At 40.9% G+C, this 25451-nt stretch overlaps 2 protein-coding genes across 3 annotated transcripts in view; one reads left to right on the top strand and one right to left on the bottom strand.

Annotated features, from left to right (window-relative positions):
- Positions 1-4109, top strand: part of USP34 (ubiquitin specific peptidase 34) — a 362663-nt gene extending 358554 nt beyond the window's left edge. Inside the window, exon 79 of the mRNA XM_044659479.1 lies at positions 2888-4109. Coding sequence (XP_044515414.1) covers positions 2888-3483 — 596 coding nt within the window. The 3' untranslated portion in view covers positions 3484-4109. The remainder of the gene's footprint in view (positions 1-2887) is intronic.
- Positions 4110-4707: 598 nt separating this feature from the next.
- LOC123234722 (activator of 90 kDa heat shock protein ATPase homolog 2-like) lies at positions 4708-24792 on the bottom strand. 2 transcript variants are annotated; one of them, XM_044660677.1, is made up of 9 exons: positions 24678-24792; positions 20651-20841; positions 12119-12204; positions 11032-11146; positions 7971-8059; positions 7114-7242; positions 6386-6487; positions 5638-5689; positions 4708-5091 (listed from the first exon to the last, which is right to left on the bottom strand). In XM_044660677.1, the coding sequence occupies exons 1-9, from the start codon at positions 24755-24757 to the stop codon at positions 4910-4912; spliced, it is 1026 nt and encodes a 341-aa protein (XP_044516612.1). In that variant the 5' UTR covers positions 24758-24792; the 3' UTR covers positions 4708-4909. The 2 variants fall into 2 exon arrangements, with proteins under 2 accessions (XP_044516612.1, XP_044516613.1); XM_044660678.1 differs by having other exon boundaries at positions 7114-7236.
- Between the last annotated feature and the right edge of the window lie 659 nt (positions 24793-25451).

The following is a 25451-nucleotide window of genomic DNA, read 5'->3' as shown; positions in this document are numbered from 1 at the left end:
TGAGATTATTCTCATATGATTTATTTTTTTTTATTTTTTTATTTTTTTTATTTTAAACCCTTAACTTCTGTGTATTGACTTATAGGTGGAAGAGTGGTAAGGGTAGGCAATGGGGGTCAAATGACTTGCCCAGGGTCACACAGCTGGGAAGTGTCTGAGGCTGGATCTGAACCTAGGACCTCTTGTCTCTAGGCCTGGCTCTCAATCCACTGAGCTACCCAGCTGCCCCCTCTCATATGATTTAAAAAGTCATATTCTTTGTAATTCTCACTGCCATTTCTAGATATTCCCTAACCACATCTGTGTTACAGAATTTTACTGGAAATCGAAGCTAAACTTACTAATTACTCTTTTTAAAATCCAGACCTGTGGCTTTCTTTTGCAATAGGCTTGTTCTATGATCTTTCAGATATCATTAGAAAGTGACTCAGCAGTCATATCAACCAAAAGACATTGCTTACCTGGATCAGTTGATTTGAATTCATCAAGAACCCCTATTTATATTTGCCATCAGCTCCCAATTAGCCATTTTTGTATTTGTTTATTCCAGTTCAAAGGCCACTCTCTTGGGCAGAGAAAATAAAGGATAAGTAGTTCTACTTTCCCTCTTTTCAACTGTCATGGTCCCATCAGTTCCAAGTAGCAGTACCATCTCTTTGCTCTTCCTTCCCTGAATGTAGCTTTAAAAAGAAATTACCGCCCTCTTTTTGTTGGTCTTATGATTTTTCTTCACTAGCGTAAGCTGATTTGAGCTTTAATCAGCCCTGACATTATTCTTTTACAAGATTGGGCTGCATAATTGTATTCATATTTTACCTGCCCTTGCTTTCATTTACCTTCTGTACATATCTTTTTATATCTAATTTGGTAGTCAAGTTTTCTCTGTACCCACACCAGCCTCCTAAGACATCTATTCTTTTTTCCTTGCTAAAATTGCTTCCTTTTATGTTAATAGGATGTTATTCTTGAGATTCCCATTTTTCTAGGGCTGACTTCCCCAGTTTTAGTATAGGGACCCAGTTTATCTTTCCTATGAGCCCTTTGAAATCTGCTCCCTGAATTGAGGGACGTGGTGGCAAACCTATGGGCACACATGCCAAGGACCCAGTGCCCTGTCCCTGCAGCACAGTTTGTCAGAGTTCCTAACTAGAAAGCTGGAAGAAGGCTCAGCTGGGCTGCTCCCTTTCCCTCCTCCCCAGTAGGAGTTAGTAAGCAGGTCTCTTCCAAACAGCATCCCTTGCAGGACAGGACTGCCCTACCCCTTTCAGAATACAATTTTGTCCTGAGTGAGACAGAAACAACTTAGGTCTTTCCTATCAGAAGCAACCAGTGTCTTTAGTTATACCAAGTATTTGGGGGATTTAGGGATGTCTTTTGAGTTTGTACTTTAAAAATGTGCAAAACTATAGTCTAATGATTTAGGAATAAGTTTTATGAACTAAGGCTAGGTTGTTTGCTGCTCTGCAGCTCTCTTCCCCAGTTTCTTTCACAAGCAAGGTTGGGCTTAATTTGTATTCTTAGTCTCCTCACTTCTTACTGGCTTGTTCAATTTGCATTCAAAGGGGTACCTGCCTGAGGGAGAATTAGGTGGACTAGAAGTTCTGGAAAACACCATTGGTGACTTGTCAGATGTAGCAATCAACTCTGCATCCAGATTAAAACCTGACTTCAGCCCTTGAACATTTGCTAAAAAGGTTGATTTGGAGGATACCTGCTTCAGGAAGGCTGACATTTGATGGGTGAATGTGTCAGGATGATGTCATTTTACCTGAGGGTCATTTTTCCTATAAGCTGGGGCTTTTTGCTTTTTTCCCCCCTAGGTTTGAAGAATCATAGCTCACATAACTAGAGGGGAGCAGAGTGCTTGTGTCCCTTGCCTCTCCCCAGGCCTGACTGCATCACCCACCCCCTTGCCCAGTAGTCCAGTGGGAGTACTTCCTCCCTCCCCTGGGTGTAGACTAAGGGGTGAGGGACAAGGTGCACCCAGCACTCAGTGGGGGAAGGGGCACAGAATGTGGCCTCTGGGGAAGGCATGGGCATGGCACTTGGTCTGGGAGGGTGGGGTAGGGGCAGGGCCTGACACTCCATCTCTAAAAGGTTCTCCATCACTGATCTAGGGTGTGTGGCTAACTATTCCTAGCTTTCCTCATCTTCTGAATAACAAACTCTCAAAAGGAAGTAAGTGGTCACTTTTTCCAACAAGGTTCATATCATTTTCACCTCAACAACAAATTCCTTTTTGTAAGGAAGAATCAAATCAAGAAGATGATTTCATCTTTTTTGTTTCATCTATCTTTTAAAGGATGAAAAATGATGAAAAAAACCCTTTATTAAATGAAAGTGTAACATATGTAAAGAACAACATAGGTTTTTATTCATAGTATAGTTTCTTCCCTTTTTAAATATATACAAGACAGTTGAACCAAAGATCACTTTCTCTAAAGTTCTCCTTTAGTGCTTCACTATGCAGTTGGGGGAGGTGATCCTGGGTTCTTGAAAGCTATTAGAGGGAGTGGCAGCTCTGGGAAGTCCAATGGCAAAGCTATACAAGTATGGAGCCTTTATGGAAAGAATATATGTCCATTTAGTTAAATGTGGAAAAAGTTCATCACTAATTTGGGTAGGGTGGGGACAACTATTGAAGATCATGTAATGAGTTATTAGAAGGCTTACATTCACTGAAGGACACTTCCCACAATGATGAAATTGCAAACTTTTGAAGCATACTATGGAGCAATCAAACTTTGATTTCTTCCTTCTCAAATACAAGTAGGAAAACAGTGTAACAATTAATTCTTGCAAAGAAAATTTGATTTTTACCCTCAGCTGAGCTTAATGGTTTATGTTAGGAAATGAAACATTTCAGTCCAGATGTTTTCTTTCATAGATGATGAAGAGGCAACTCCTGTTAAAAGAAGGCGTGTTAGCAGTGATGAGGAACATACTGTAGACAGCTGCATCAGTGACATGAAAACTGAACCAAGGGAGGTATTGACTCCAACTAGCACTTCAGATAATGAGACAAGAGACTCTTCAATTATTGATCCAGGCACTGAGCAAGATCTTCCTTCCCCTGAAAATAGTTCTGTCAAAGAGTACAGAATGGAAGTTCCATCTTCATTTTCAGAAGACATTTCAAATATTAGGTCACAGCATGTGGAAGATCAGTCTAGCAGTGGCAAGTTTGAAGAAGTCTGTAGAGAGTTTAAAGACCCCCAGAGTTCCAAGGATTCTAACCTAGCCGAGGAGGAACCCGAGTTCCCTTCTACATCAATTTCTGCAGTTTTGTCTGACTACTGCGATGGCCAAGCTTTGTCCTCCCAGGATCCTGAAACTAGTTTATCACTCAGTTGTGGCCATTCCAGAGGACTCTTTAGTCACATGCAGCAACATGACATTTTAGACACCCTGTGTAGGACCATTGAATCTACGATTCTTGTGGTCACAAGGATAGCTGGCAAAGGAAACCAAGCTGCTTCTTGACATTAGATGTAGCATGTCTGCTTTTAAGTCTTTTTTTCCAAGATGCTGTTTGTATAAGTTTTGCTTATTTCTGTTTTGTGCTTCAGTTTGTCCAGTGCTCTCTGCTTGAATGGCAAGATAGATTTATAGGCTTAATTCTTGGTCAGGCAGAACTCCAGATGAGAAATTTTGCATCTCCAGTACACTTTTCTTAAGGGCAATCAGATAATGGATATGTTTTATGTAATTAAGAGTTCACTGTAGTGGCTTTCATTTAATATGGCTGTCTGGGAGAACAGGGTTTCATGACCCTGTACAATGTAATTTAAACTTATGGCATTTTTACTGTGTATAATATGGTGTCCTCTGTGCCAGTTTTGTACCTTATAATAGAGGCAGATTGCCTCAGATCGCTGTGGTTCTTATTATCAAAATTAAGTTTACTTGTATACGAAACAACCACAAGAAATTTGATTCTGTAAAGAATCCTCTTTAGCTGTGGCCTGGCAGTATATATATGGTGCTTTATTTAACAGAATACCTGTGGAGGAAATAAAGCACACTTGATGTAAAAATAATTGTTTTATTTTTATTGACATGACCGATGCTATTCTGTGCACTTCATTAAACTGATTGTGATGACTTTTCATTTGTTTACTTAAGTTGCTTCAGTCTTCAGATTCTTCAGGTAAATAAACTGGGTCAAGGGAACTAGGGAGGGAGGAGGGAGGGAGTTGTTTCTTCTAATTGTATTAATAGTAGAAAATTAGATTTAAAAAGCAAGTCTTTTCATTCTCAGATCCTTTCAAGGCTGTTAAATAAATACTATTGTTTCCCCTTACCTATAGGGCTGCCCAGTTTAGACCAGGTCTCCCCACCACCACCCAGAATCACTTATTCTTGCCTTTGCTGAGGGGCCAGCTGGGCCCAGGGAATTTAGAAGAACAAGTGCTGCACCCAGGTTAGTCTTGCTGTCGCTGAAACATGCGTTTTATCTTTACTACATAGAATTATCACCCCCAACCCTTGCCCCCATCCTCCCTTCTCCCCGGGCCCCAATCCCCACCAAAAACACCCAATTTTGTGATTTTACACTACCTTAATTTAAAGCTAGAGGTCATGACCAAAACTTTAGATTAGGAAGTTCTAAACAACTAGTGTTTCAAACTATCAGACCAGTCCCAAAGTTTTAACAGATAAGGTAGAATAGACAAAATTACTGTTTTATTTTAAATTGCTCACAGCTTTTAGTTCTAAATCCAAAGTCTTGTTCACAGTGAGGACCCATAAATAATACTTAAAATTATGTACATAATTGATGGGGCTTTCACCAGCACAAAATAAATTAAGGATTTTGCATTTTAAAAAGAAAGGAAAAAAAGAGGCTTACTAAAGAATGAGTTTTTTCCACTTATAAAAAGTAATGGCCTTATAAAATGTCTTCTAGCTAATTTAACTGTGCAGGATTGCCAAAAGCTACTGTAAACCTCTTTATTTCTTCAAAGTGTTGCTTCTCCCAGCACTGTCTCATACTTTCTTCTTTACAAACAGGAACTCCTTTACAGTTCAGCTGTAATTCTGTTTGTCCTACCACTGGCACAAAATTCAGGGCAACAGTTGCATAATGTTCTGAAAATATAATAGAAAGCGTATTATTTCTTCAAAAAAGAAAAATCTCATAATATTGCTTAGTTCAGGTAATTATAATGAGTATATATATGGGTGTGGTAGAATCTAGAGTTATATGAGAAAGCCAGCATATATCGTATACTTGCTTTGCAGCCCCTGGAAACATCTCGGGCAATTTCCTAAAATTTCTTTTATTTAAAGAGACAATAGGAGGGAAGCTAGAGAAGGAGGGAACTGAGGGGACAACAGGACCTCTGCTCCAAACTAGCAGGAATGGTAATGCCAAGACAACTATCTCAAAGAATAGAGTAAATTTTTTTCTTATTGATACATTACCATCCCCATCAATTAAGTGGGGATAATACTTGGCACCACTCATCTCAGATTATTGCCAAGGAAAAGTGCTTTGTGAGCCTCAGAGCAATATTTAAGTGAACTGGGTTTTGAAAAGTTTTTTTTGTTTGGTTTTTTGGAGTGGTGGGGTCGGAGGGTGGTTACAGATTCAGTTGTCAAAATTGGACTAAAACAAAGGCAAGAACTACTTACCCTCTGGCCAGCTCTTACATCGCCACTTCATGACAATCCTTTTGTTGGATAACTAAGAACAAATAAAGAAAAACTCCCCTGAAATTATTACTGAGCCTACTGCTTCATCAAAATCAAGTTAAAACTGTAAGTATTAAAGAAAATTCTCTAGTTTTGATCATTAACTACATTATTATTAGAGCATGCTGACAAAACTTTTTGACAGCAAAATATCTAAGACAAAGATACGAGTCAATATTTTTGCCAGTATAACTACAAATGTTCCTTTCTCCTGTGAGGACTGACTTCTTAGCCACCCACCCAAAATGGGAGAGATTTCAAAATTCAAGTTTTGATTTGTCTTTAGTTCTTTAAAAGTAGATTATTAGTTTGACACTTCAGAATAAGTCTAACAGAAAGTGTGTAGACTATTATGTTAACTGAGAATGGCTAAATATACCCTAATTTTTATTTAACACACAATATTTTCATTTATGAAATACATGAACTTACTGCATTAAAAAATAAAAAGGTAAGTCAACAAGCATTAATTAAGCACCTGTTATTGGCCAAGTACTGTGCTAAGTGTTAATTGTATACAACACAATACAGCAATACACAATACAACATGAAGTGGGCACTACCCACTTCAGAGTGTTGCCAAGGAAAAGTGCTTTGTGAACCTTAAAACATTATTTAAATATTACCAGTGGGAGAACTGGCCCCAAACAAAGCAATTTGTTGAGATTCAACTTGAGTGTGAACTTACCAGTTCTAGGTATTCACCTGTAACATTCCCATCAAACATCTGGAATTTGCCTCCTTTTTCAGCTTCTATCACAGCAGAAGATTTAGAAAACTTCTGCACCAACTAAACAAACAAGACATATACAAAAAGCCTTGAGGTTGTTCTAGTATATGTCTTAACGTCTTACATTAATTCAGTAAAGGTTTGAAACACCTTATAATGAGAAGACTGCAGGGCATAACTTAAACTATCAGTTTAGTTTTTAACTTGGCAGAAAAATTAAAAGTCTAAATACTAATAATAAACTGACAATAACTTCAGTTTTTTCCAAGTTTTTCTTAAGAAATAACTGAAGAGTGGTCAGCTAGGTGGCTCAGTGGATTAAGAGCCAGGCCTAGAGATGGGAGGTCCTGGGTTCAAATTTGGCCTCAGACACTTCCTAGCTGTGTGACCCTGGGTAAGTTACTTAACCCCCACTGCCTAGCCCTTACCGCTCTTCTGCCTTAGAACCAATATAGAGTATTAGTTCTAAGATGGAAGTTAAGGGTTTAAATTTTAAAAAAAATTTTTAATGCTTCAGCTACATATTTTAAATTCCTCCTTGAAGTTAAAAGAAGCTGCTCCAGGCTTAGCCCCAACCTATATCCCCTTACAAGAAGCCTAGTCTTACCATAGCCTTGCAAAAACATGAGCAAGAGGCAGTTTATTTTCCTGTTTCAGAATAAAAGCTGGTGCTCAGGGCCACTTACCTCCTTAGTGGTGAAGATGCTATATAGCTCTTCCACTGCTGTGTCAAACATTTCCCTCATATGTATTGTCACTGTTGGAATCTTCACACCTACTGCACCCAGAGCCATTGGAGACACGGAGTCCTGAAGCTCCAAAAGACAATGAGAATACTGCCAGAATGGCCTTCTGTCAGCCCCACCTTGCTGGTTTGCTTAGTTGGCTAAAATATGTTGCTACAGATCCCGTCATGGGTTTAATCTCTTAATTGGCAATTACCTTTATGGGTTACTAAAACCTACAGTCTGAATCCTTGCAACTATGAGCAATTAGTCACAAATTAAAGCCTGTATCCCTCTTTTAGAAGTCCATAATATCCTGTGCATATTATGACTAAGCACTGACAGAAGGTAAGAGAACGACTTGCCCCCACCTGGGACCTTACAGTGTCCATTTCAAGTTTATCCATCCAGGTCATTAGGAAAGGAGGGCTAGCTCTCTCCTAATTTGTGACAAAGGGGTTATACTAACCAAAAACACATTAGTGCCCTTTTCTTAAAGCCTCTTAACTAGCAGTGGAATGGCAACAACACTGGCTTTTCAGATGGCATTAGCAATTCCATTCCAGTTCTATGAGGGCAACACTGACTCCTGGTGGGAAAATTCAACACACTGCCACTGCTTCTACAAAGCCTCAGCTTGTGCATCCACATAAAGACCTGTCCACTAATTCCTCAACAGTATATAAAAGAAACAGTGTTTAGGGAAGACTGTTAGAGGAGGTAGGCTAGATATCACATTTCTGCCCTTCCCTGTTGCTTATACCACCAAATCATCCTCACAGCCACCTCTGCCTCCCAGCAGCTCATAAACCTTTTACCTGAAAAGAATGTTCACTCAATTTTCTTTTTGCAGTCAGTTCCTGAGCAGGTGCAGCTTTTGTTGGTAAAATCATTCCTGTTGTAAATTCTATAAAGAAAGGTATGTAACTAAAGATTCTTTTTAAGCACAAGTGGGGCCTGAGGGGCTAAAGCAACAAAAGAAATTGAAAATGTTTATAGAAATGATACAGTGAGAAAAATGGGAGGTTCATTGTTGTTGTTCAAGTCATTCAGTTGGGTCTGACTCTTGACAACCCCATGGATCATACTGTCCATGGGATTTTCTTGGCAAGGATATTTTGAAAATTATTTGCCATTTCCTTCCCTGGTAGATTAAAGCAAAGAGGTTAAGTGACTTGCCCAGAATCACACAATGTCTGTGTCTGAGACCAGATTTGAACTCAGGTCTTCCTGGGTTTCGGGGCTTCACAAGCCCAGCACTGAGCCACCCAGCTGCCCCAAATGGGGCTCATCTCATAGAGCTGATGAAAAGTTAAATAAAGTTATCTATTTTTCAAATTATAAAACACTTGACTTAACAATTGATGATAGTGATAACTGCCACTAAATTACTACTCTGATCCTTCATATATTAGGGAGGTAACCTTGAATTTTCAAAGCTTGTGATCTGAATTAGTAGAGAAAATTACAAATCCCTAAAGTTCTTTAACATTCTAATATTTCAAAACTAAATCAGTATCTCCTCCAAATTTCCCTATTCCTGCTTATAGCAGCACCATCCTCCCAGGTACCCTGGTTTGAAACCTTAGAATCTTGGTTGAATTTTCTCTTTACCTGTCTCCTCCTGCACCTCATATCCAATCATTTACCCTTTCTTGGCAATTCTGTCCCTGTCAGCCCTAATACTCCCTTATCTCTACACATGCTGTCACCACCGTGGTTCAGGCCCTCATCTCTACCCATTTGTCCTGCCAGAATGAGTTTGCCCACAATCTGTCCTCTCCAATCTGTGCCTTAATACAATTGTCAAAGAATTCATAAGTCACAGGTCTGTCAATAAGGCAGGATGGAATAGGAGATAACAGTGCTTGCAAGCGTGTCTCTAAAATAAAAAATAAACAATGTCCTTGAAAACTCACACCAAGTCTGTCCACACAAAAATTCTATTATATCAGCCTATTCTCCACCAGCTGGGAAGAGTGTCATACAGAAATTTGGGAGGAGGTACAATGTTTGACAGAGTCAAAAAGACCTAAATTCAAATTCCTCTTCAGACCACTTATTAGCTATATGTGTGACCACTGACTAGTCACTTAACCTTTCTAAGCCTCCATTTCTTCATCTATAAAATGAGCCTTGAAACTCCCTTTCACCTTTAAATCTATGATCCCATAACCCCTATGTCTTTCTCTGACTCAGACATCTTCAGTGGCTGCCTCCTGCCTCTAAGATGAAATGCAAACTCCCTAGTTAGCATTTAAGGCCCTCCACAATCTATCAGGGCTTATTTCACCCTTATTTCCCTCACTCTTTATGATCCATCCAAAGCGGTCTACTTAGGTATTCTCTAAACACAATAGACCATCTCCTGTCTCTTAGCATTTACCCAGGCCATCTTCCAAAGCCTTCTCTCCCTTAAAAGTCTCAGCTTAGGCACTACCTCCTCTGTCATAATAAACAATAATATGACATTTATATAACGCTTTAAGGCTTGCAAAGCTTGTCCATATATTAACTCATTTAGTTTTCCCTCTTGAAATATTCCTAAAGCATTCTGTTTTCATCTCCTTTGCCCCTTCTATAATGCCTGTGTATATGCATGCCATAAGCTGCTGCCTATCTTGCCCTTGGTCCTCTCTCCAGGACCAGGAAAGTGTAAGGACTCATTTTTGTCCTAGATTCTAGCTGGCAGAGAACTTTCCTTGCATACTGTAGGCATTTTAATACTTATCAAACATCATGGAAGACACTAGGGTTCTACAGAGCCCAAAGTGAGAAATATCAGTCTAAAATATGAGTTTGGGATGTAGGAATTGGGTGAACCATCTTGAACTGAACCATCTTGTGTCTCAATTCTGGAACTAGTTCAGTTATGAGTCTAGTCCAATTTCTGTCTTTATTCAATTATAGGAATTGTGAGAGAACTTTATTTGCAAGGCTGGGAAGCTGGACCACTTCTACCTACTGCTTAAAGATCTTTAACTAAGGACCTAGGTTCTGCTGATCAGAAACTAGCCAGATTCAAAGATTGATGGAAGAAGTTTTCTCACAATTATACATCTATAGCAATTCATGTCTTATCCGAAAACTGGCCCCATATTGGTCAATCAGTTCCTTTGAATAAATATAGACACTTGGGGTTGGGGGGTACCCCTTTTCCTGTTTTCTGGGAATTATACCTGTTCCCTCTTCCCCATCCCAACTGGGAAAGTCTCACCTTAACTCCAATTAGAAATCAGATTACCTCATTTTGTATCCTGGTTAATTGTTTCATTTTAATCAACTGGTCTTATTTGATTGTTTTTAATACATAAAAATCTGTCTCGCTCTGAATTCAGGGCCTTTGAACTGACCAGGGACTCCATTGATCCTTTTATTATATTTGTTTTGCTAATATATTGTACGGCTCATATTGTTTCCTCAGTTATTAATTACCCACCACCAGGATTATCAAGATTTTTCTATCAGGATAATAGTGATCCTGATCTACTATGACCTGTCCGAGACAAGTAAGACTATAAATTAGTTTATGTAGGCAAAGTGCGTAATGTTGAAGTATGCACCTGTGGTTTAAAGAGCACTGCTTATGGCTCATAAGCACCTACTGTGTGAAAAGTACCCATTTTTTGAGGCCATACTTAGCACAGGGTCATTGCTGATACACAAGGTCCCATTCTGCCTACCAAGTAAAAATCTGTTTGTTGTCTCTATGGTGATCAACTCCATTCTTCCAGAAAAAAATCTAAACCCCAAGTAAAAAGTTACATTTCCTCCTGAAGAGTCTGATATTGTACTAAACCAGCTTCAGAATTTTGATGAAAGTTGGGCTTACTTAGTAAAACAGAAAAAAAAGACATGTCACAGCTCACTGGCTTTTACCTGTTTTCAGGGCTTTTAGATAATCTTCAAGGGCTTCTCTGACCTTAACCACCCCTGCAGTTTTCATAAGATCCTTCAGTGAATCTCCATCTCCTTTTTTTTTACTCACATTTACCTGTAATACAGAAAAATATGAACCTAACAAGACTCTAGTCTTAAAACAGTGGAATCATCAATGTGTTGAGTAGGTTTCCTTTCATAAAAAGTTTCAAAGACTGTAATAACATGCTTCACAGGACCCTAGTTCTAGAGAAGAAAAGGGCCTCAAGATGCCATCCAGGCTACCTTCCTTATTTGATAGATGCAAAAAACAAGCTATAGAAGGCCCTGAAAGTTTAAGTGACTCTCCCAGTTTCACACAGAGATGGTAATCACTAGAGGTAAGATTTGAACCTAAGTCTTCTCTAACTATAGATGCAATGCTTTTTTGTTTTGGTTTGGTTTTTTTGTTAACACTGTCTCTATTCCATCATCTGCTCTCTCAGTGCAACACAGAAACCTTTCAAAAAGGGTACTAGCCTCACTCCCTAATGAGTTTTCCATGTATGGTATGACCTATACTGAAGAGGGATTTTTCTGATAAGTAACTCTTACTAGTCCCTTTTATGAAAAGCCAGAAGGTATCCAAGGAAGTCACAACTAAGGGAATAGCTAATTACTTTCTTTTAAAAATTATTCAGTGTGGGGCAGCTGAGTAGCTCAGTGGAGTGAGAGTCAGGCCTAGAGACAGGAGGTCCTAGGTTCAAACCCGGCCTCAGCCACTTCCCAGCTGTGTGACCCTGGGCAAGTCACTTGACCCCCATTGCCCACCCTTGCCACTCTTTCACCTATGAGACAATACACTGAAGTTAAGGGTCTAAAAAAAATTATTCAGTGTTACAAGCAGTAATGTCCAGTAATGTCATGGAAAATACTATAGAAGGAGAGGGAAAAAGAAGAAAATATCACTTGACAATATAGTTCACAATGAAAACAATGGGACAATCATAATTCACTAATACTGACGAACAGAATTATCCCATGGAATAAGCAGCTGTCAAGTGCCCAACTTCCATGGCAAAATTTTTTTTTAAATATGACCATATACCTCTGTGTCATCTACTTCATTTTCTTCAGAGAGGTGGGGTATTTCCACTGATCCTCTATGCTTTGCACCAGATTCCTTGACTATACCTAAAAGGAACAAAATGAATTTTTTGATTAAAATCAAAATCTATTATACAAAAAAGCCAGTCTCACCTTGCCTAACCCATATAGCAACCTACTACAATTTAACAAAAACAGCATACAACTTAAAACTGTTATTGCACCAAGCAAATGTGTCCTCACAATCTCCAGCTCTTCTGTCTCCCCAAGACCCAGCTTTATGTGTTATCGAAGGGCTTTGCTTGCATCAAAATATCTCCCCATGACACTAGACATTCCCACCATTCAAATCAGAAAACAGTTAATGAACAAAGGGAAGGGATGGGACACTATCATCTTTTTAAAAACCTATTATGTAGGCTCTATCCAGGAAGACTAAGGAGGAGGGAGTCCAGGATCTAAGGTATAATATACTAGGCTACTTACCATATTACTTACCAGATGAAATATGCTAAAGGGAATATTGAGCAGCCTTGAAAGTATGTCTGTGTGTGTGTGTATTTTTGCATATATGCCTATATATGTGTGTGTGTATATATATGGTGGGATATTATAATTTATGTCACATATATAGAATATTACATTATGCATATTATATATTTATATATAATTTCCTATATTATAAAGTTGTATTTAAATCTTTCTATATGATATTAATACATCATGTTTGTAATAAATAAAATATGTGCACACTTATGATATTTACATATTTTATATAGTGATATTTATAATACATTTATATGAGTATATCATCTGTAGATTGATAAAAATATATAAAATATATACATACTATATTAGAGGTAGCTAGGTGGCAAAATGAGGGTATTCATCTTTCTGATCTCAAATCTGGCTTCCAACTAGCTATGTAATCCTGAGCAAGTCATTTAATCCTGTTTTGCCTTAGTTCCTCGTCTGTAAAATGAGCTGGAGAAGGAAATGGCAAGTCACTTCAGTATCTTTGCCAAGAAAACCCCAAATGGGGTCACGAAGAGTTGGCATGACAGAAAATAACTAAACATCAATAAAAACATTATGTAATGTGGATGTATGTGTATAGTGTAATATTGTAACATATATTATGTGTGTACATACACACATGGGCCCTCTCTCTCTCTCCTCTCTCAGATTTCTCCTGGCACTAGAAAAGTAAAGACTTTTTTGAAATCCCTGGTTTTGATACATTGCCTCAACAGTAACAACACTGGACTTGGGGCTAACAATTAATGGCTATGCTTGGTCTCTTTGTCCACTAAAACAGTGCCAGAGGAGGAGTTTTATTGGCCACTAGCCAGGAAAATATTCACTTGTGAAATGCATAAGATTTCACTGTTGTGTCTGCTCATTTAGTTTGTGAACTTTTGGAAAGGGAAACAGTCTCTATGAGGAAGCACTGGTCCATTGTGAACAAGTCACAACAGAGTAAGTATCTGCCTGCAATAAGGTCCAGGGTGTCAGGACTCCAACCTTTCACTGTCTTCTGTTCAACATTTTTATCAGTAACTTGAATGAGGGCATGCATGGTATGCTTATAAAACCTACAGGTAATATGAAGCTGAAAGAAATTGCTAATAAGCTAGATGACATAACCATAATCCAAAGAGCTCTTGAAAGACTAAAAAGAGGGCTGGATACTATTAAATTTGATAGTGAAAAATATAAAATCTTGCACTTGGGTTAAAGAAATCAAATGCCCAACTTCTGCACAGGGCAGAAACATCCAGAAAATGGCATATATAAAAAAGTCCCTTGGGTTTTATCAGGCTTACAGGGTCAATGTATGTCAGTTATGTAATATGGCAAGCAAAAAAGCTTATATGTTGCCAGACTGCATTAACAGAAGTATGTGTGTTTATAGTGAATTTACTTAAGAATTTTTTGTTCTAATTAACAACTGGTCTGGCAGCTTTATGAACTATATGATGATAGTTCTAAATGCCTCATTTACAAATTACAACACATACAAAAGACAACTGGGCACTCATACTTATCAAAAGCTTAATCATTTGAAGCATTTGGTATTTTCATATGCTCTGTGCCCTTCCACCTCCATTCCTCCCCATGCTACTCCTTAAATCTGAAATATACAGTGTCCTCTCTCTCATTACCCAATGAATTCTTAGCTTTCTTTTAAAGTCCAAATCAAATGTTACCTTTTCCATTAAGTTTTCCCTGATCATATCTCCCCCAATACCACTTTGTTTTACAAGTCTTGGATGCACTAAAAATATAATAATGTATACTGTCATCTGTATTTGTGGCTTACCCACACTTTGTATTTCCCCCAGTGACCAGCACAGTGCTCTGCAGACACCAATGATTATTAAATGTTTACTGTAGGGGTGCACAAACATTTAACCTGGAGAAGAGAAGGCTCAGTAGCAAAAGTTTGGGGGAAGGATAAACAAAACAATAGTTTTCAAAGATCTCAAAGGCAGGCAATCATGGAAGAATTCACGGCTGGGAACTTGGCCCTAGAAGCAAGAACTGGGACCAATGGATGGAAGTTAAGAAGAAAACAAATTTGGAATTAACAAATTTAAAAAAACTTTCTTACAAAGATGCCCCAAAAAGGGAAACAGCTACCTTAATATCAGGGAGGTCATAGAGGGAATTAATGTGTTGGCTACGGGTTACAATTTAGTTTTGGTTTGTTCTTTCAAACTCTGGGGTCTTCTAAGTCCACAATACTCTGAGCAAAGTACAACAGAAGGTGTGGGTGAACTGGTCCATAGTGATGAAAAAGGGAGGATGCTGAGGTCTACCCACTTAATTTTGGCAAGGGCCAAAGTAACTATCTTTCAGGACACTGCCTTCAATAAACAATTACCCCAAGGCACATTCTATGATCCTTATGACAATGCCTTCATTTACTGAAATAGCCACAGACCACAAATGCTCTAATAAGGGGGAAGCCCTGCCCAGACCAGGCCCTTGCAACTTTGGGGAAGAGAAGGCTCAGCTCAGAGGGCCCAAGGAAAATCTGCCAGCCCTTGCTACTGATGCTTCTCAGAAACCCACAGAAACTTTCTGTTTGTTAGAGGAACTTAGCTATTGGAGGCAGATAGGTGGTACCGTGAATAGAGGATTAAGCCTGGGGTCAGGAAGACCTGAGTTTGTATCCAGCCTCAGATACTTCCAGCTGTGTGAGCCTGGGCAAGTCACAGCCTATGGGCATCCATTCCTTATCTGTAAAATGAGAAATAATAACACCTACTTCCCAGGGTTGTTATGAGACTCAAATGAGAAACTATTTGTAAAGTACTCAGTACTGGCATTTAGTTGAGTGTTTGATAAACACCCTACTGTTCACTGAGTGCACCAACCGGGAAGTGGAATTTCCAAGTTTCAGAAAATGTCCAAGTGTTAAAGGACAATCCAGTCTTGTAAGAGGATTCCATAGTCATCTCTATGCTGCTCTTCCCCAGCTACCTCAATAAATATTTATCCTAACTAATGCTGTAGGGGGGAAAAATAGTTGAAGACCTATCATAGCCCCTACCCTCAGAGAGGTAATAATCCATCTCACCAGGAACATACAACTCAGAAAACTCATAAAAAACAGAAAGCAAAGTAAGACAGAACACAATCATCAAGGTCAGATTCTACATTCTCCAAGACGAAAAGGAAACAGCAATGTGCCCCACCCCCCCAGTTATTCTGGAGGAGGTACTGCTTGAGATGAGTTCAAAAGGTAGGGAAGGGAGGAAAAAGCATTCTGGGCTCCAGGAGGAAGAGAATGTGGTCACAGATGTCTTATAGTCTGCTGTGGACTGTCCTAGAGATCATGCTCATCCCCTACACTTTATCCATAATAAAATTAACTATAAAATCAATCCATCAATAAACAAAACACTATGTGCCAGACACTGTGCTTAGCACCAAAGATGATAATAGCTAACATTTATATAGCAGCTTTAAGGTTTACAAAGTGCTTTGCACATACCTCATTTGATCCTCACAACAACCCTCTTCTCTAAGCACTATTATCCCCTTTTTAGAGATGAGGAAATTGAGTTGGAAAGAAGTTAAGTGACTCCCAAAGTCACAACTAATGGGTGTCTAGGTCTTCCTGATTCCAAGTCAGGCTCTAAAGGCAAAAAAGGAAAAAACTGCACACCCTGTCATGCTCAGAAAGTGTGCAATGTGCACAAATTGGTGTGTGTGTATGCACACACATGATACATGCAGAGCTGATGGAAGGTATCTTTCAAGGAGAAGGCACTAGCAGCTGGGCAATCCAAGAAAGGCAGCCAGCAGAAAGGGATACCTAAGCTAAGTCTTGAAGGAAGCCAGGACTTGGGAACAAGGCCTGGGGGACAGCCAGTAGAACAGTATGGAGACTAGGACTAAACATCCTGTATGAACAATATTAAGTAGGCCAATGTGAATGACATAAAGTCCCTGGAAAGAAGAAATGGATAAGACCGTAAAGACGAGAAGAGGCCAAATCTGGAAGAACGCCTAAATGCCTAACAATTTCTATCTGATCCTTGAGGTATAGTCATCACATAGACACAACAGCATTTACATGAACTGTTTCCACCTATAAAGCGCCTCACTAAATATAAATTTATTTCTTCACAACCACTGCAAGAGGGCTGCAGGGCAGGCATGATAATCCCCCATTTTACAAAGTTGAAAATTGAGGGACACGAGGCTAGTAATAACTGAAAGGGCTGGGATGCCTCACTTCACTATAAACATTACGAATTCCAAGACAGCCCAAAGCCTTCTCTCCCTTTTTCTTAAATATCCATTTCTATCCCAGGCACCAACCATCCATCAATAAGCATTCATTATGTGTCTAGCCCAGAGGAGAGAGTAATCTACGTAGCAGACTACCTATACCTAAAAGGCCCATCACCGAATAAAAGTCCAGCAGTGACTCCAAGAGAACCTCAACTTCCTCTGGCCAAGGAAACACTGGCTTCCCTTCCATCCTGCTCCCTCCACATCAATGCCTGATCCTCCTCACATCACAGGATTTCAGAATGGGAGAGACATCAGGAACTACTGGTCAAGCCCTCTTTGAAAAAGAGTCCCCTCTACATTAGGCAGGTGGTCCCTCAGCTTTTACTCAAATACCCCCAGAGAGGGGAGAAGTCACTGTCTTTCAAGGCTACCGGTTCCACTTTTGGATAGGTAATTGTTCAGACCTTTTTCCTTTCCTAAAGCCTAATTTTGTCTCTTTTATAATTTTTGCTCTTCACTTCTCTGCTATCTGGAACCATGCTAGACTTAATTCTTCCAAATGATAGTTGCCTTCAAATACGCAAAAGTAACCATGACAGCTTCCCTCTCTGGGCCACTAGGTGGCACAGTGGACCTAAAATCAAGAAGACTTCTTCCTGAATTCAAATCCAGCCTCAGACACTTACTAGCTGTGACCCTGGGCAAGTAACTTAACCCTGTGGACCTCAGTTTCCTCAACTGTAAATGAGCCGAAGAAGGAAATGGCAAACCACTCTAGTACCTTTGTCATAGAAGCCCCACATGGGATCATGAAGAGTGGGACAACTGAAACACATGTACAACAGCCGCCTCCGTGGAGCATCTCTTATCTAAGCTAGATGTTCCCAGCTCCTTCATCCAGCAATCAGATGGCATGACCTTGAATCTCTTCACTGTTCTAGAATATGCTTCTTCATATGCTCCCTAAGCGATCAACATTCTTCCTGAATTGAAGCCAAGGTGTGATGTGACCAGGACTGAGGAAAGTGAGACTGTCATCTCCACCTCTCAAATGTTAAACTCTTCACTGCCGCATCCCACTGCTGACTCCCTGATCCACTGAAACCAGCAGATCTTTTACAGCTGGGAACTATATCTCTACACCCCCCCCCCATACTGTACTTTTTTTTAACCCTTACTTTGATTCCAAGGTAGAAGAGGGCTAAGGGATAGACAATGGGGGCTAAGTGATGTGTCCAGAGTCACACAGCTAGGAAGTGTCTGAGAACAGAATTGAATCCAAGATGTCCCATCTATAGGCCTAGCTTTTAAGCCACTGAGCCCCCTGGCTGCCTCCCATATTGTACTTTTAAAAAATTATTTTTTCAATACCTTTTGTTTTTACTATCAACTATATTCCCCACTGTATTCTATCCCCTGATGCCTTCATAATCCATCACTTAAAGTAGAATTAAAAAGAGGAAGAAAAAGAGTTGAATTTCAAAACATTTCAAAAGGGTATAACTTTATATATAGCATTCCACACCCACGATTCCCTGCTTTGGCAAAAAAAAAGGGAAGGTATCTTCTCATAACTAACTCTTCTTTGGGTCAAGTTTGGTCGCTATAATTTTGCAATATTCAAATGTTGCACTTCTGCTGTTCTTTCCATATAATTGTTCCAGATGTCTTTGTTTATTGTTCGTGAAGTTCTGAGTCTTTCTCTGCATAGGCTTATATAAGTCCATGCTTCTTGGCATTTATCATATTCATTGTTTCTAATTAATAGCATAATAGTATTCCATTCCATCTACATACCACAATGTGTTGTGCCATTCCCCAAATGATAAATATTTCTTTTGTTTTAAATTCTTTGCTACCAAAAAAATGCTACTCCAAATATTTTGATGAATGTGAGGCCTTTATTTTGGTCATTGCCCTCCTTAAGGTATAGACCTAGCCCATCTTATGCTTTTTGAAGTTGTTCTTTTGAACCCAAGTGTAAGATTTTACATTTACCTTACTGGACTTCATCTTATTAAGGTTAAACCCAATGTACTAGCCTGCAAAGATCATTCTGAACACTGACTTTGCCATGCAGTGTGTTTGCTATTTCTCCTAGCTTTACATCATCTGTAAATCTTCTAAGCATACCATCAGTGCCATTATTCAAGTTGTTAAAAATGTGGCGGGGAGGTGGGGGGGGGGGGTGCCGAATAGGATGAAGCACAGATTCCCTACAGTATTCCACTAGAGACCTTGAAAGTTGATACCAAACCATCAATGGCTACTCTTTGGATCTCAATCATTCAAGTATTTCCAAAACCACCTCATTATAAAATCACCCTGGCCACATCTCCATCTCTTCCACATGAAAAATGTGAGATTTTGTTTAAAAGATTTGCTAAAATCTTTGTAAACTATTATCTATACTACTACCTACATTAACTGCAAAGTAACTTTCAAAAAAAGGAATGAGGGGGCAGCTGGGTGGCTCAGTGGATTGAGAGCTGAGCCCAGAGTCAGGGGGTCCTGGGTTCAAATCTGGCCTCGGACATCTTCCTAGCTGTGTGACCCTGGGCAAGTCACTTAACCCCCATTGCCTAGCCCTTACTGCTCTTTTGCCTTGGAGCCAATACACAGTATTGGCTCCAAGACAGAAGGTAAGGGTTTTTTAAAAAATAAAAATAAAGGAATGATTTAAAATCTGGTGGAATGAAACACAATCTGTTCTTGAAGTCAAAATGGGTCTTTGTAATAATCCCTGTTTCCTTTTCTAGACATTTATTAACCCTTTCTAACAACAACAATAAATAATAATGAGGAGGAGGAAGAGAATTTTGTCAGTATTAAGAAAAAATGTTGGGGTCAGCTGGGTAGCTCAGTGGAGTGAGAGTCAGGCCTAGAGACAGGAGGTCCTAGGTTCAAACCCAGCCTCAGCCACTTCCCAGCTGTATGACCCTGGGCAAGTCACTTGACCCCCATTGCCCACCCTTACCAATCTTCCACCTATGAGACAATACACCGAAGTTAAGGGTTTAAAAAAAAAAAAAAAAAAAGAAAAGAAAAAATGTTGAAGGAATTCTTTCCAACAATGCTCATCTCTACCAGAGCATAGGTCTTTGATTCTGTAGTTAAATCCTAGAGAAACCGAGGCATACATACACGTAGGAGGTAAATTGCTTGCCCAGTTTCACACAATGTCAAAAGCAGGATTTGCACCTGGGTTTTCTTGACAGTAAGTATAACATTTCATGCTTCAGAGTCCACTCCTAATTAATAATACTCTCCTGGTTCTGGGAATCAAAGTCAAGCTCACTAGTTATAGTTCTCCTATTCTCCAAGTGCCTCCACCACATCTGCCATAACTTTCTAGGATCTGTGGATATAGTTCACATGAGCTTGATAATTTAAATTCATCAAGTACCTGGCAAACAGTAAGTGTTTTATTCAACAAGGGCATCTAGATGTTCTCTGCCTTGCCCTAACAGCCATTTTTGTTCTGATCTTTTCAGTCCAAAGATGGTTCTCAGTAAAGAAACCAAAATCAGAACTAAGTGTCTCTGCCTCTTCTGTTATTAGTTACAGGATCATCCTATCCACTGTGAACAGTGCTCCTTTTTCTTCTTTGCCCTTCTTTTCCCCAATGTAGTTTAACAGGAAAACCAAAACAAACAAACAAAAAAAGCCCCAACAACCCTTTTGGTTGGTTTAGCTTTCCTCATCAGACAGACTCAGCTCATTCTCAGCTTTAGTCTCCTGACACTATTCTTGCAGATCCCATACCACATCGCCCCATTACCTTTCCAGCTTAGTTTGATGTTCCACTCATAGAAGAAAATCAGCTTCCCCTTGCGGCTGCTGCAGGAGGCCTCCCCTTCCACCTGCTTCAGGTCACTGATCTCACAGCTGCCAACCTCATTCTCCACCATGACCCCCACCAGGAGCTCCCGCAGCTTCCCCTTTGACCAGTTGGTTGCGTCCCGCTCTGTCCTGTTGGCAGGAAGGTCACTACAGAGATTTACCCAAGAACAGAAATGCCACAATGGAGTCTCCCATCCAGCCCCAAATTCTATCCTGAAAGGTTAGCAAGGAGTGGATTATAAAGGAAAAGGACTCTTCTCTAACACTGTTCCCCAAAACATCATTTTAATCAATTGCCCACCGCTAATCTGACATCTGTGCGTATTTCTTTAAATTCTTATTAAAACTTCTTATAAGAAAATAAAGCAAACTTAGCTTAGACCATTCCTTAAAGTTCCCCTTTTCACTATTAAATATGCAAAAAAAATACTTTGTCTTTAAAGAATCAGTTTCAAACTTGGAGACCACAAGATGCCTGGCATCCATACCCCTCCTCCAAATCCATTTAGTGCACTAAGTCACTACAAAGCCCTGAGGAGAACATAAAGGGAGTATGAGAAGAAGTCTATACTCTCAAGAAGTTTCAGTCTAGTTGAGATGAGCCACAGACAAGTGGAATTAATCCTGCAACACCTTGCCCTGTTACATCTGGGCAGAAGTCAAAAAAGAAAGGAGCAATCAAAGAAGTCTACGGTCATCAGGAAAGGCTTCACAGAAGAAGAATTGAGAGGGGTGCCCTTGAAAAAGGGTAAAGTCACCATAGGAAATGGGAATCATTCAAGCAAAAGCTATAGTAGGGAATGAATAGGCTATTATTCCCTAGGACAAATGAGGGACAGCCAGGTTGAAGCAACGGAGCCAGCCTATGTAACCAACCTGTTCTTAATACAAATCTTCTGCTCCAGCAAAGGTACCTCACTCCTACAAAGTTGGCGTGCTCAACCCCATTCATACCCTCACTGCTTCACCAAAGTGCCTACCCTCTGACATTCCTTCACTGCCTATCCAAATCCTACCTGGTTCTAAGCCCAGCAAAAAATGCCTTGTCTTCCATGACCAAATTCACCCAAATCCCTCCATCCCTAATTCCCTTCACCTGAATTCCCGCACTGAGAAGTTATCTGGGATCTAGTCTACTAAGAACACAGCCTATACCTCCACATGGCTCAACAACCTCTCAAATGGCATCCCTCAATTAATGTTGGTCTTGAATTGTTTCCCAGGTACTATGGTTGCCTCGCCAACAAGATTGTTCCTTGAACAGCAAGACCATAATTCATGTAGCTTTTCTCGTATGAAACCAGGGGCCCCTAGCAGAGCACCAGAAGGTGATCTGATAGAATGGAAACAGCTGGACATGGAGTCAGAAAACTGAATTTGAATCCCACGTTAGCTAATTACAAGCTGTGTAACCACAGTCAAATCTCTAACTTCTCAAGGAGTGTTTCCTCTGCAAAAGGGGGCTAGTTGTAATACTTACCTTACAGAATTGTTGGGAGGAAATTGCCTTATAAACCTTTAAGCACTATAGTAATGGAGTTATTTTGTTACTAAGGACATGGAAGATAAAGAGTAGCTGTACAGATGCCTCTAGGGGTGTGTCCTGACAGTGTCTATGGACAACATATCCTCTTCTATAAAATGGCCTGAACTACACAATCTCTAGTTCCAGTTCTAACATTCTGTGACTTTCTCAAAGAACTTAAAAGTTTTGTTGGACAGGCTAAAAATTTACGTGAAAAAAACTCATTGCCAAGATCAAATAAGGTCACATATATGAATGTAATTTGTAATCCATAAAGCAACAATGAAATGTAAGTCTACTGAAAGAAAAAAAAATGGGGCAGCACAGAGGGTTAATGTGGCCAAGATCTTGATTCTGATCACCATAAAGACCAGTATGGGCCTTAGCCCAAACCAGAACTCCAAATTAATCCACCAATGCTTGGTCACTTAGAGGAGCTGAAAGGGTTTGGAGGGCTCAGGTCAAACCCATCCTTACTGATGAAAAAACAGTCCAAATAGTTTTCCAGACAAAGATAACTGTCAGTGTCAAAGAGTCACATCAGGTTCAAGGGAGGGGGTGATTTGAAGATGATATTGAATTTAGGGTGGCACAGGTAGATAGCATGCTCAGCCTGGAGCCAGGAAGACCTAAATTCAAATCCTAACTTGGCCATTTAACCTCTGTTTGCCTCAGTTTTCTCATCTGTAAAGTGGGGATAATAATAGCACCTACCTTCCAGAGTTTTTGTGAAGATCAAATGGGATATCTGTCAAGTGCTTAGCACATAGTGCTATATAAATGTTAGCTATTATTTTATTCTTATATAAATTTGCCAACAATTATAGTTTTCAAAAGTATTCACCCACAATGAGCATAGCACTATGGAAAGAGCCTTGAATCTGGAATCAGAGAATTTGGTCAAATCCTGCCTCTGTCCAGACCTATATGACTTGGGCCAAAGCACTTAAAACCTCTCTGGGCCACATCTGTAAAATGAGAGTTTGAACTAAATGGACCATTAAGGTCCCTTCCCACACTAAACCTATGACCCTTATTGTTCTCATTTATGTAGCTTTAAGGTATTTTACGTATATTAACTCATTTAATCTCCTTAACAAATCAGTAAACTGTGGTAACAAGCATGATGTAAACCAAAACTGAGATCTCATCTAAGGGCTCCCATTGAACCCCAAAGCCTCCATTCCTGCCTCTCTCCAACCTCTGGGTCTATGGCATCCTGAAAAGAGGAAAGCTAGCTGGTCCATGACCTTGTCCTAATTAGTACCCAGACCCTCCAAACCATCTGCACCAATTGGCCCAGACTAATTCCTATATAACAGGTAGATGGCACCAGCCCCAAGCACCTGAGAAATCATAACTAATTCTCTTTTTAGCGGCAAAGGCAGCCACAGGTTTCTGAACAAGTCTGGGAAACCCTCACCAGCCTCCACCCCGAGGACCAGATTTCTGGTACTCAGCCAAGCTCATCCCCCTTCCAGGTCTCTGAAACTGGATTGGTGAAGCACCCATCCTAATTTCCTGTGCTTTCCTGCCTCCCCAGGCACCCTTTCCCACAGAGTTAAATAGAGTATATAGCAAGAAATAGTTACAGCATTTACAACCCTCCCTATGGATGTGGGAGGCCACTCAGGGATACGGAGAATTTGATTTGGCTGCTACACCTGCTCAAACCCCAGTCCCCTTAACTAGTGATTTCACAGCATCCCTCCCCCCACCCCAAATAAAGGAGAGGCCTGGGACAGGTCCAGCAGCTCCCCACAGCTTAATTCTGCAATACACCGGAGGCAGAAGGAGGTCAAGTTACCTACCCAAGGTCATAGAACCATCAGTACTCTGAGCTGGGGTTCTCCTTTCCTCCCCTTCCCTAAGTACTAGCTACGGATAAGAGAACCGGGTTGGAAGGGGGCTGGACAAGAAACCCCTCCCCATCCCCGCCACCAATCTGGGGAGATGTAAAAGAACTTGCCCTCTCCCGCCTCCGAAATGTGGTCCCAGAGAAAAGGAGGCCTGACGCCAGCACTCCTCGGACTGGAGGGGGAGGGGGGGGCAAAGAGGGTCCCTGGAGAGTCGGTCACAACTGAAGTCCGAATCGAGGGTGGGGTTTCGGGTATTCAGGTAAGCTCACACAGGGTGTGCACCGGAAAGGGAGGGGAAGGTTCCCGGGCTGGAGACAAGAGACGCATGGGATGGGGCTGGCACATGCCTTGGGGAGATAGACGGCATCCGCAGCCCCGAATCACCCTAGTCACCGGCTCGAGCAGTCAAGGGGCACTCCATAACCCTGACAGAGAGCAACGGAACGTGTGCCAGGTGCGCGATGGAACGTGGTTCCGGGAAGCTCCTCAGCGCGCGACCCTCCCCCCATCTCCACGTACCCGCGCCTGTAGCGGGGGTCCCCAGTCCCGTCCCACCGGCCCTTGCATCCCCGACCCCGCACCAGTGCCAGTTGTTTACGTTGGTCCCATCAGCCCTCTCCTCCACGATCCAGCGCGGATCCCCTTGACCCCATTTGGCCATGGCTTCTCAGACCGCAGTGACAGTGGCGAGCTTTGGGCTCCGCCTGGCTGGAGGTAGAAGCGGACCGGTTGGCGCTAGGGCGACAGCAGCGGATCCTCAACCGGCGTTTCCGGCCTTCTGTGTCTTGCGCCTGAAACCCTAGCAGCTCCGAGAAAGTGCCAGAAACTCCCGCCCCCGGCCCCGCCTCCGTCTGAGCTCCGCCCCACGGCTCCCCACTACCGAGGGCCAAGCACACTGGAGGGGCTGGAGGGACAGGAGTGGTGCCCCTACGTTGGACCGTCTTCCTTACTAGGATTTAAAGCCACATCTCCTGCGCTTCTTCCCAGCTGCTGCTTTGGGGTGTAATTTAAGGTGGTTTAACAAACCCTTTCCTTCCTTCTTTCCTCACACTTCAACTCTCAGCCATCCCTTCATCACCCGAGAAGTGCCAAGAACTGCTATGGACTAGGAAGAGCAGGGGGCGAGGGTAAAAATCTCTGGGGAATTGTTTAGAATGAACGGCTTCCCGGAGGTTCCCCTATCACTCGCCTCCCAAATAATCTGGTCCTTGTTTGAGCCATTTAAGGAATGCGCTGGGAGTAAAAGGTGGAATTAATAAAGAAAGGAGCCTCATGACAATGGAATGTTAGGAAGAGTTGGGAATGGGAACCCTAATTAGGCAAGGGCGGTTAAGGGGGACTCTGCCCAACTTTGG

Source organism: Gracilinanus agilis, chromosome 2, assembly GCF_016433145.1.
Source record: "Gracilinanus agilis isolate LMUSP501 chromosome 2, AgileGrace, whole genome shotgun sequence".
In the NCBI taxonomy this organism is placed as follows: Eukaryota; Metazoa; Chordata; class Mammalia; order Didelphimorphia; family Didelphidae; genus Gracilinanus; species Gracilinanus agilis.
This window is presented reverse-complemented; position numbering and strand designations above follow the sequence as displayed.